General features: G+C 46.3%; 1 protein-coding gene across 2 annotated transcripts in view; it reads left to right on the top strand.

Moving 5' to 3' along the window:
• Positions 1-12014, top strand: part of NSF (N-ethylmaleimide sensitive factor, vesicle fusing ATPase) — a 73160-nt gene that overhangs the window by 47247 nt on the left and 13899 nt on the right. For both annotated transcript variants that reach the window (XM_059489367.1, XM_059489368.1), the window contains exons 10-17: positions 584-749; positions 1180-1254; positions 2283-2470; positions 5620-5715; positions 6412-6568; positions 8091-8224; positions 9573-9639; positions 9829-9908. In XM_059489367.1, the coding sequence (XP_059345350.1) occupies positions 584-749; positions 1180-1254; positions 2283-2470; positions 5620-5715; positions 6412-6568; positions 8091-8224; positions 9573-9639; positions 9829-9908 (963 nt within the window). The remainder of the gene's footprint in view (positions 1-583; positions 750-1179; positions 1255-2282; positions 2471-5619; positions 5716-6411; positions 6569-8090; positions 8225-9572; positions 9640-9828; positions 9909-12014) is intronic.

The following is a 12014-nucleotide window of genomic DNA, read 5'->3' as shown; positions in this document are numbered from 1 at the left end:
AGAGCCCCCTGAGTTCCCTGATTTGGAAATGGGCAGGATGTTCCCCTAGAGAGGGGTGAGACACACAGAGATGTGATACTGAGCACACAGGGACTCTCAATGCTGTGTCTGTCACATTCACATTTTCTGAAAAATCTCTTCACCCAGGGTTTTTCTCCTGGGAAGCTGAGAAGCCTCAGAGAAAAATGAAAACAAAAATTATCTGATTTGCTTCTCCTGTGTTTTGCTCATGTGGAATGTGTTTGGAGATTGTTTACCCACAGGTGATTGTTTCATTGGTTTCTGGTGTGAGTTGTTTTCACTCTTTGGCCAATCAGGGCCAAGCTGTGTCAGGACTCTGGAAGGAGTCACAAGTTTTCATTATTATCTTTTTAGCCTACTGTAGGTATCCTTTCTGTATTCTTTAGTACAGTTTAGTACAGCATTCTTTAATATAATGTAATATCATAAAATAATACATTATCCTTCTGAGGCCATGGAGTCAGATTCATCGTTTCTTCCTGCAAATACAACTCTGTGTCTGTGTGGCTAAGCTTGGTGTTGATTTTGGAATCTGGTGACACTCCTGTCCTCTCTCCCCCAGCTTGGAGCCAACAGTGGGGTGCACATCATCATTTTTGATGAGATTGATGCCATCTGCAAGCAGAGGGGCAGCATGGCTGGCAGCACGGGCGTGCACGACACCGTGGTGAACCAGCTGCTGTCCAAAATCGATGGTGTGGAGCAGCTCAACAACATCCTGGTCATTGGTAGGTGGGGTTTGCTCTGTCCTGAGGGCTGGGGTTTGGTCAGCTCAGGCTGCTGTTGGAGCAGGTTTAAAGGGAGATGCTGCTGTGGTTGGCAGATATTGCTGCTTTCAGCAATTTCCTTGTTTAGTTTTTGATAAGGAGGGTTTCATGCTTTAGGGGAACTTGTAAGGATTGATAGAATTGATTTATCAGCCTGGGGGGGATTGGGGCTGCTCCTGCTGTGCTTGTCCTGCTGCAGGAGCCCCAGGACAGGCAGACAGAGCCACAGGAACAGGTTTGATCCCTGTTGCCCTGACTCTCCCTGAGCATTCCAGAAGAGGAGTGCCTTCTGTCTGTTTTCTTGGGACTCTTTGAGTGTCTCCCTACCTCTGTGGGCTGTAAACCCACTCAGGCAGCTCAGATAACTGTTTTGTTTTATCTTTGACTCCAGGGATGACCAACAGACCTGACCTGATTGATGAGGCCCTGCTGAGGCCAGGGAGGCTGGAGGTGAAGATGGAGATTGGTAAGAGCCCCTTTCCTCAGCTCCATGGACCCACAGCAGCAAAGCAAATACAGATCCTAATGTGAGCAATCCCCAGCATGGCTCAGCTGAAATTCCTGCATCAATTAAATCAGACCAATAAAGCACCAGTTTGGACTTCCCTAGTGATAAACTTGATCTGAATTTCTGCCCAGCAGGGTGGGCAGGCAGGACCCTGAATACTTGTGTGAAGGAAAGGAGGCAAATAATGGTACAGATCATTCCTGGGTGGAAATTGCAGGAAGGAGAGGCAAGAGCACTGGGTGAACTAAAAGTGGACCAAGAACTTGATTTGCCTTTTCATCTGGCACTGGAAAAGCAGCTGTCTGTCAGTAACTAGAAAGGGACCTTTGTGCACACCCAGTGAGGGTAAATTAGGGAATATCTGATCTTGTAGGCTTTGTTAAGAAAATAAGCCCAGATCATCTTAGATTCATGAGAACAAATCACTGACTTTGCATTTGAGATCAGAATTTGGTCAGTGAAGGTTGTGAGTGAAGCTGCTTATGGTGAGAAGGGGCCTTGGAAGGAGGGGACACTGTGTGGGATTTTTGGGGTCCCCAGACGAGGGAAGGAAATTATGAATGTGACTCCATGTTCTTAGAAGGCTGATATGATATGATATGAATTTATACTGTACTAAAGGAGAGAAAGAGAGGATACAGACAGAAGGCTTAACAAGATAACAATGAAAAATTTGTGACTGTCTCCAGAGCTTTGACACAGCTGGGCTGTGGTTGGTCATTAAATTAAAACAATTCACATGAAACCAATCAAACAAGCACCTGTTGGATAAACACTCTCCAACCACATTCCAAAGCAGCAAAACACAGGAGAATCAATCAGATAATATTGTTTTCATTTTTCCCTGAGGCTTCTCAGCTTCCCAGGAGAAGAAATCCTGGCAAAGGGATTTTTCAGAAAATGTGACAGTGACGACACTGAGGGGAGGGTCAGGGGGTTTGCAGTGATGTTCTCAGGGTTTTTGTGGTTTTTTCCCCCCATCCCAGGCCTGCCAGATGAGAAGGGCCGGTTCCAGATCCTGCACATCCACACAGTGAGGATGAGGGAGCACCAGCTGCTGGCTGAGGATGTGGACATTGCAGAGCTGGCAGTGGAGACCAAGAACTTCAGTGGTGCTGAGCTGGAAGGTTTGGTTCGAGCTGCTCAGTCCACTGCCATGAACAGACACATCAAGGTCAGTCTTCTACTGGGGCAAAAAAAGGAAAATAATTCTGTTTGGAATATGGAATGTTTACCTCCAAATGGAAAGGAGCCTATCTGTGTACCTTAGGAGATGAAATTCACTTTTTCCCTGTGCTTTTCTTTCATTCTCAATTCCCTCTTCCCCCTCCTGCCCTCCAGGTGCCTCTTGCACAGCTTGAAGGGGTGGTTTTTGAGGATGTTTTGCCAAAAACTGAAAGTCTTGAGCACAGTTTGTGCATTGGACCCCGGAGATGAGGTGGGAATTAGAACAGCCATTTCTAGGGAGGCTCTGCTGGAGCCTGAGCAGCTCAATGTGTTGATAAATGTTCTGTGAGGAGGGGGAGGTTACAACCTCAGAGCTGGTTTGGGGACATAAAGACAAAGGTGGAGGTGTGCAGGGGGCATTTGGAAGGATGGCAGTGAATTTTGGGTGTCCTGTGGGAGAGAGAATTCAGAGAGGTGAAGGGATGGGGACTGACCTGGCCATCAGCTGGGGTCAAGTTCTTGGAGCTGGAATGGTCTGGAAATCCCAGCTCAGTGCTTGTCGGTGGAAACAGCAAAATAGCAAGGTTAGAATTTACCAGGAGAGATGAAGAGCAAAAGTGAGGCTGTGATGAAATCCCTGGTGTGCTTGGATTGTGCTGGAACCAGGGTGTGGATGGCAGCAAGGGGTCAGAGGTACAGGAGGGTTTTCTTTGGAGAAATGGTTAAATTGGGATTCCTGAGCCTGAAAAAGGATGGAGAAGGGTTATGGAGAGTGTGCTGGGATCAGGGAGTGGGGATGGCTCCTCACTGTTTCCTCTGCAAGAACCAGAAGGCAGAGGAGATGTGCTTTGTGTGGAGAAGTGTTGCAGCCTTGGAAGGAATCCTCTGCTCCAAATCCCAATTCAGAGGGTTTTGTACAAAACCTTCCACTGCAGATAAGGGCTGGCATGGTGATCACCCCACATCCTCTGGTTCATGCAGCCTTCCCAAATCCCTCAGCTCTCAGGGAACACCTCCCTGCCCTCCCATCCCTCTGGCTGCAGGGCCGTGAAATGTCAGGGCTGGGAAGGCACAGGCAAAGCTCAGTATTCAGTGGTGTTGAAATATGAGATGATGAGGTGGTGAGGAAGGAGCCTGAGGCTCAGCCCTGCTCCCCTGGCCAGGACTGGGGGCAGCTCCTGCAGGAAAAGCCCAGGACATCAATCCCACAGCAGAGGGACTGTAAGAATCTGCTCAGCCTCAAATGTGAGGAGAGCAAATCACACTTTCATTTAAGTGAGAAATCATTTGCTGCTTAGACATTTGTGTCTCCTGGGAGTGCTCTTTCGAAAGGAAAAATTACTCTTCCTGCTAATTAGTCTTGTATAACCACAGTACTTGACAAGTTAAAAGTTATTGTTTCATATAGCAGAAAACCACAAACATCATCACTTTCTCATTTTCTTGTGCTCTGCCTTAAAAAAAAATCAGCACTTCTGGATTCTTCCCTTTGCAGGCAAAACATTTTCCTTAAATAATTAATTTTGCTTATAGCTGATGTTTTCTCAGTGCTGGAGTTTAGGGTGCGTTTGGGGAGCGTTGGTGTTTGATCTATTCCCTGTTGTGCCCAGAAATCATGTGGGAAAAGGGGAGATGGCAATGTGCAAATGTGAAAGAGCAGTCCCCTCCTCTGGGGTGCTTTGTGATCCACATCTCAGCAATGTTATGCCTGTGTTTTCCACATGGGAAATGGCCTCGTGTTGTTTTGCTTTTCAGACACTTTGACATAGTAATTTTGGGTAATGTTCTTTATTCTGAAATTGCTTTTAGCTAAATGAAGCAGTAAAATACTTTATTCTTTCCTGCAAGTACTGAAAACTTAAAATATACATCACAGGCCTGACCTAGTTTTCAGAAGCACCTGTGAGAAACCAGAGCACAAATGGAAAATGAAGGGGCATTGTCTTCTGAATCATTTAAACAAGAGTTTAAATCATCTCTCAAAGTGTGTGTGTGAAAAATTAAAGCATGAGCTCATTAAAGGCTGGGGAGGTAAGAGCCCTCCTGGTTTTAAGTGTGCACACAACTTCAGGAATTTATTGAGTGTTTCAGGTGCTTTCATCTCCCTCTGCAAAACAGAAGAGTGATTATCTGTACTAAAGATTCCCTCAGTTTTTGATTTGGCTGTGTGTTTGTGCTTGGTGGTGTTTTTGGGAGAAGGGATTCTCATTTCAGCCATGCTCTGGCACAGTAGGATTGCCCAGGCTGGGGTCCTGTGCTTGCAAATGCAGCTCCTCTAGACAAGCCCCATGTCATTATTTTTATTGTTATTTTTCCTTCCCATGCTCTGGTGCACTCTGTTCTTACAGGTCCCTGTTGGAGGGGAATGTCTGAGACACATCTCTGAGGGTTAAATGTAATTTATTTGTCTTAGTTTCCCTTCTCCAAAGGGTATCTGTGTAATCCCAGTAAGTTCTAGAAGTTTGAACTGGGCTGAGGTCAGTCCCACACTGACCCCACTTATTATAAATATAATATAATATAATATAATATAATATAATATAATATAATATAATATAATTATAGTATATATAATATATAATATCATATTACATGAAATGATATTAAAATTTATATATTATATTATATTATATTGTATTATATTATATTATATATCGTATTATATTATATTATATATCGTATTATATTATCTTATGTGAAATTATATGAAATTATACAAAATTATGTTAAATGAAATGAAATGATATTATATTATATGAAAATGATAGACTAAAACTATACTAAAGAAAGAGAAAGGAGACATCAGAAGGCTAAACAAGAATGAATAATAAAATCTTGTGACTGACCAGAGTCTGACACAGCTGGACTGGGATTGGTAATTAATTAAAAAACAATTTACATGAGACCAATCAAAGATGAACCTGTTGGGAAGCAACCTCCAAACCACATTCCAAGCAATCAGATAATTATTGTTTCCATTTCTTTTCTGAGGCTTTTCAGCTTCTCAGGAGAAAAATCCTGGCAAGGAAATTTTCCAGAAAATATCACAGTGGGGTGGGACAGCTGCCCTGAGTGGCTCCAGGAGGACCCAGCAAATGCCCTCACAGGAAGATTTTTATTATTGACCCCACAGTGTGGCCTTTATTGCCTTTCTAGGCCAGCAACAAAGTGGAGGTGGACATGGAGAAGGCAGAGAGCCTGCGAGTGACCAGAGGAGACTTCTTTGCATCCTTGGAGAATGACATCAAACCAGTAAGTGGGGACTGTGGGGCTGCAGGAGCAGCCACCAGAGCAGTCAGATGGGAGGGAAGGACACTTCCCTTGGGGTCACACAGCAGTGGTGACCCATGGGCTGGCGTGTGAAGAGCTCTGAGCTCTCTGTTGCTGCTCAGAGAGTCATAAAGAGAGCTAGAACAGGTAAAGGACAGCTGGGGGTTTCTTCTCCTTGTCCACTTTTTGGCCACTTCATTTCCTGGGGGTATAAAGACAAAGGTCACCAGTGGAGATCTGCATTTGGAAGGATGTCAATGCACAGGATGCCAAGGAATTTTGGGTGTCCTCTGGGAGAGAGAATTCACACAGGTGGAGGCAGGGATGGGGACTGACCTGGCCATTCTTGGAGCTGCAATGACAGCTCTACCCTGGGCTGTAGGAGGAGGTTTAAACCTCATTTCTGAGAATTGTCTCTGCACAGTGTGGAGTCAGAACCCACTGGCAACTTGCACTGACTGGAACTGCTTGTGAGGGCCTATGAAAAGATGATTCTGAACATGCCTGGTCTCCACCTGTGTTCAGCCCTCTGAATGTTGGAATGCTGTGAGTCACCAGGGGCTGTGACTGTCTCACTTCTCAGAACCTTCCTCCTGGTCATTTTGGTTTAATTATTTCACGATTTTTCAATGGGATGAAAAATTATGTGGTAAAAAAAGTATTCCCTGTCTTCTACAGGCATTTGGAACCAACCAGGAGGACTATGCCAGCTACATCATGAATGGCATCATCAAGTGGGGGGACCCAGTGACGAGGGTGCTGGATGATGGGGAGCTGCTGGTGCAGCAGACCAAGAACAGCGACCGCACTCCCCTGGTCAGCGTGCTGCTGGAAGGTACAGCTGGGGAAAAAACACCTGGGAATGCCTCTGGAGGCTGCTCTGCCAACCTCTGACACCCTGAACCTGCAGGAAACACCCTGGGGGAGAAATGGAGCTGGGCTCTTTGAGTTTGCTTGGGTGAAATTGGTTTGGGTGTTAAAACTGCTCAGCTAAAGGGATCCTTTGATTGGAACAAGGGAGAAGGGAATGTGGCCAGTGAATAAGCAAAATGTACCCAGTGAATAACTCAAAGGTACCCACTAAATAACCCAAATGTGCCCTGGGAAGAACCAAAATGTGCCCAGTGAAGAACCCAAATGTACCCAGTGAATAAACAAAATGTCCCACTAGATAACCCAAATGTACCCAGTGAACAACCCAAATGTACCCAGTGAACAACCCAAATGTACCCACTAGATAACCAAAATGTACCCAGTGAATAACCAAAGCGTCCCACTAAATAACCCAAATGTACTCAATAAATAACCCAAAATGTGCCCAGTGAATAAACAAAATGTGCCCAGTGAAAAACCCAAATGTACACAGTGAATAACCAAAATGTCCCACTAAAAAACCAAAAAGTACCCAGTGAAGAACCCAAATGTACCCACTAAATAACCAAAATGTACTAACTAAATAACCCAAAATGTGCCCAGTGAATAACCCAAATGTACCCACTAAATAACCCAAATGTACCCAGTGAGTAACCTGAATTTGGCTGGTTTACAGTGGAGATGTCTCTAGCTGAGTCAGTTGTCTGAATTCTCTTTGAAGTCACTGGAGAGCTCATCAGTGCAATTAGCTGAGTTCAAGCAGCCACATTTGGGTGTTTCTGTCAGTTAAAGGTGATTTCCTCTATCCAGACTGCCTAAGGAGAGTTTTCAGATATTGGAAACTGCTTCCAGTATTTGTGTTAGAGGTTTTGGAAGAGAATTTGTTATATTGGAATAGTATTTGTTATTTATCCCTTCCCTTTTTCCTTTCCCAAAGTCCAAAAAGATGCATTACCTCTGTAGCTTTGGAGTTAACCCTGAGTAATTCCTTGTGTTACTGCCCAGCAATTTTTTCCATCCTTCCCAACTGATTCATGTTGGCTGCATGGATTCAGGTGTGCCTTTGGTCTCTGAATTATCCTGAATTCAGCCAAATAACAGTAAAATAATAAATTCAGTGTGCCTGCTGCTGGCTTGTTTGCCAAGGTGCCAGCAGAAATCATGCTGAGGCAGCACAAAAGCTCAAGAAATTTATCCTAAACACATTTTGATGCCATGGCTGCTCCTACAGAAAGTGTAATGCCATATTTTGTGTCATGGCAAATCATTCTGCATATACTCAAGCAGTTCCATTAATTGCCTTCATGTGGAGGGTTGGGTTGCAGCAGGAGTTAATGTGTTCCTTCTGCAAGCAGGAAAAACATTCATTTCACACTGCAGATGCCTCTGGATGGAATTATAAACATACCCTTGGTATCATTCACACTGAGCATTGTCAGAGATGTTTCCTCCCTTGTTTATTCCTTGTTTGTCCTTTGCTGCAGGCCCCCCCCACAGTGGGAAGACTGCTTTAGCAGCAAAAATAGCAGAGGAATCCAACTTCCCCTTTATCAAGATCTGCTCTCCTGATAAGATGATTGGGTTTTCTGAGACAGCCAAGTGCCAGGCCATGAAGAAGGTAAGTGTGTGTCACCCCCTGTGCCTGGTGACAGCCCAGTTCTGGGTTCTCTCCTGCAGGGAAAGGTGAATTATCCTTGGGATGGTTTTCTGCTCTTTCTAGGTCTGGAAATCCTGCATTTATATATATTTATTTATAAGGTTGAATGTATCATAGAATTGTGGAATGGATTGGGTTGGGAGGCCACCCAGTGCCACCCCTGCCATGGCAGGGACACCTTCCACTGTCCCAGGTGGCTCCAATCCCTGTCCAACCTGGCCTTGGGCACTGCCAGGGATCCAGGGGCAGCCCCAGCTGTGCCAGGTCCCCTCACCCTCACAGGGAAGAATTTCTAATTCCCAATATCTCACCTAACGCATTCCTTCCTGTCCTGTCACACCAGACTCCTGTCCCAATGTTTTTGTGGCATTGAGTGTCTCAATTCTCAATTCTGGTGTGAGATCCTGCCAAACTGCAGCAGAACAGATCTGGGCTGACCAGGGCTGGAGCTCTGCCTGTGGATGGGGAGCCAGGAAGGGCTTAGGGCTGCACCTGGGGAGGGCAGATCCTGCCTGAGTGGGACTGGGACCTGCTCTGAGGTGGGGTTTTTATTGAAACACGAGGTTTAACAACCTGGGCACCCAGGGTATATGAATGAGTGGAACATTTTCATTTCCTGGAAATGGTACTGAATGTGAACTGAATGTTACTCTGATCACATTGGTGCAGAGCTGTAGAGTTTGTAAGGGAAGTAAAGTTCTTAGGAGAAGCAGTGGAGATCCAGTTTGTGACTTGGGTTCCAAAAGGAGCCTTTGGATTCACTGGAATCAGGGTTTGCTGGAAGCAAACCTGCTGTCCTTAGTGCTGCCTCCTGCTCACACCCAGAGCTGCTCCAGGAAGAGTGAGTGGGCTGAGATCCAGCCCTGGGTCAGTCCCTTCTCCCTGCAGGGCTGTTCTGGGGCTGAGATCCAGCCCTGGGTCAGTCCCTTCTCCCTGCAGGGCTGCTCTGCACAGTGCCCAGTAGCCTGAGGAGAAAAGCTTCACAGCTGTGTCACAGCTGGGCAGGTTCTGTGTGTGTGTGTCACATTATCAGTGTTGCCCCAGCTCCTAAAACACAGGAATGGTGCTGGTTTCTCCCTGGATTACAGTGAGCCTCAGGGCAGTAAATGAATAAATAAACCAAATTTGTGGAGATGGCAGTGGTTTACTGCCTGCAGGGAGCCTGATCCCTCATTCCCCACCTGTTTCATTCTCAGATTATTCCTCTCAGTGCTGCTGTGTTCAGCTGAACCCACATCAGCAGGCCCAGCTGTGGCTGTCCCAGTCCTGTGGCTGAGGTTTAACTCTGAGATATTTCACTGTGTTTCAGATCTTTGATGATGCCTACAAGTCCCAGCTCAGCTGTGTTGTTGTGGACGACATTGAGCGACTTTTAGGTGAGTCAGGAGGAGGGAGAGCTGTGCTGGCTGCTGCAGAAATATTGATGCATTTGCAATATTGAAACATTGCAAACTGGAAATTATCTGGAACCATTTATTGCAGGAGCATTGAACTGTTTTTGCTGCAGTGAAATGGATTAAATATGCACCTGCTCCATGGATATTAAAATGAATTTTTCCTTTCAGATTATGTCCCAATTGGACCTCGATTTTCCAACCTGGTTTTGCAAGCCCTTCTGGTGCTGCTGAAGAAAGCCCCACCTCAGGTAAGGCAGGGATGGGACAGTGGGAGCTGTCCCTGTCCCCGTTCCTGCAGGAATGGGCAGTGGGAGCTGATCCTGCAGGGATGGACATTGGGAGCTGTCTCTGTCCCTGTCCCTGTTCCTGCAGGGATGGACAGTGGGAGCTGTCCCTGTCCCTGTCCCTGTCCCTGTCCCTGTCCCTGTCCCTGTCCCTGCAGGAATGGACAGTGGGAGCTGATCCTGCAGGGATGGACATTGGGAGCTGTCTCTGTCCCTGTCCCTGTTCCTGCAGGGATGGACATTGGGAGCTGTCCCTGTCCCTGTCCCTGTCCCTGCAGGGATGGACATTGGGAGCTGTCCCTGTCCCTGATCCTGCAGGGATGGGACAGTGGGAGCTGTCCCTGTCCCTGTTCCTGTTCCTGCAGGAATGGACAGTGGGAGCTGATCCTGCAGGGATGGACATTGGGAGCTGTCCCTGTCCCTGTCCCTGCAGGAATGGGCAGTGGGAGCTCTGTGGCTGCCTCAGAGCTGCCAGTGCTGTTAATGCTTTGTCTGAATCAGCCACTTTAATCCCAGCCTGCTGCTCCTCATTCACTTGGACATTTCTAGGATAACCACAAGGGATTCAGCTTGAAATATCTGATTACTGGGGGCTGGATCTTCTGCTCTTAGTCCTAAAAATACTGATTGAGGAAAGGAGTTTAACCTTCACCATGTTAAGCTGAATTGTGCCAGCCCTGGCTCAGCCATGTGCTCCCTCCCTATTTATAGATCGAGTTCTGTGTAATCTGTGATTGTGCTTGTCAGGGGTTTAATTTGCTCTTAACTTGAAATGATCAGGTGTTAATTACAGTGATTGAGGGGAGCTTAAGATCTTGTCTCTCATGCTGATCCTGTCTGTTTGCACTTTGTGGCTTGATGAGATTTAGGAGCATCACAAGTGCTGAGGGTTCTGCAGCTCCTTTCTTGTTTGCCATTTTCCTGTCCTTCACTGCCTTTCTGCTCTGTGTGTCAGAGATCTGCATGAATAAATAACATCCTAACAAGAACACCTTGAAAGTTGGTGTCAGGAAAAAGCACAGAAGCTCAGTGTGGGTGAAGTCAGTTTTTTTGTCATGTTTAATATCCTGGCACAGGAGTGTGTGTGTGTTGTTTTCATTAGAGAGTTTGGTGAAAAGACCTTTCAAATCCAGCACTTTGAACTAAATTGTAATGCCACAGGCCTGTGTGAGTGTCAGCCTGGGAGAACAAAGATTTTCTCAGTTTCTAGGCCACGTGAAGCCTGTAACACAACAGCATCCAAATTCTATCTCATGCTTGCAGCAGCACAGCCATTCCTGGTCCCCTCATCTCCTGTAATCTCTGACCTGCTGTTCCCAAAAATCAGTGGGGAAAACAGAACTTGATTTCAAATGAACTTAAAGTATTAAATTGTCCATTTGCCCATTGCATCCTGGATGTGTGCTGCTGCTGCTGAAGGAGAGCATCCTTCAGTCAGGTAACACCTGCAGCAGAGGGCTCAGCTCTGGGCTCATCCCTTTTCTAGAAGGCAGAAGAGCAGGACCACACCTGTGTTCTGTCCCTCTGTCAGCACAGAGGGATCCCGGGCTCCAAATTGAGGCATTTTGCTTAAAAATGGACAGGATTAATCCAGGCCTAAGGCTGTGCCTGTGTGTGATCTCTGGTGATGGAAGAACTGGGCTGGAAGTGCCCTGGTTGTGAATGTGACACCAAATGATCTCAAGCTGTTCCTTCTTCCTTGGTGGTTTACTCCCATGTTCTGCCTGATTTTTGGGAGTTTGGCTTGAATGCTGATTTTCTGTGGGCTGAACACGTGGCACATTGCCTTCACCATGGCTGCTGTAGAAATTAGGGATGGAAAAAGTGAATTTTATGAAAAAGGGACTGCATGATCAACACATGAACCCTGTGCTGTGTGCTGTGGGATGACCCTGGGATCCTGGAACAGAACAAATCTCAGGAAATCATCACAGAGGAGCTGGCTGAGGGCAGCTTTTTCAGTTTCCTGCCCTTTGGGTGGCACCTGGGGCTCACACAGGCTGCAGCTCACAGATGTTTGCCAAGTTTGCACTTGTTGCAGAGATTTGTGCTCAGCAGGTTTGAAATGCC

Source organism: Ammospiza nelsoni, chromosome 26 (assembly GCF_027579445.1).
Source record: "Ammospiza nelsoni isolate bAmmNel1 chromosome 26, bAmmNel1.pri, whole genome shotgun sequence".
Classification (NCBI taxonomy): Eukaryota; Metazoa; Chordata; class Aves; order Passeriformes; family Passerellidae; genus Ammospiza; species Ammospiza nelsoni.
The sequence above is the reverse complement of the archived record's forward strand: the minus strand, read 5'-3'. Positions and strand labels throughout refer to the sequence as shown.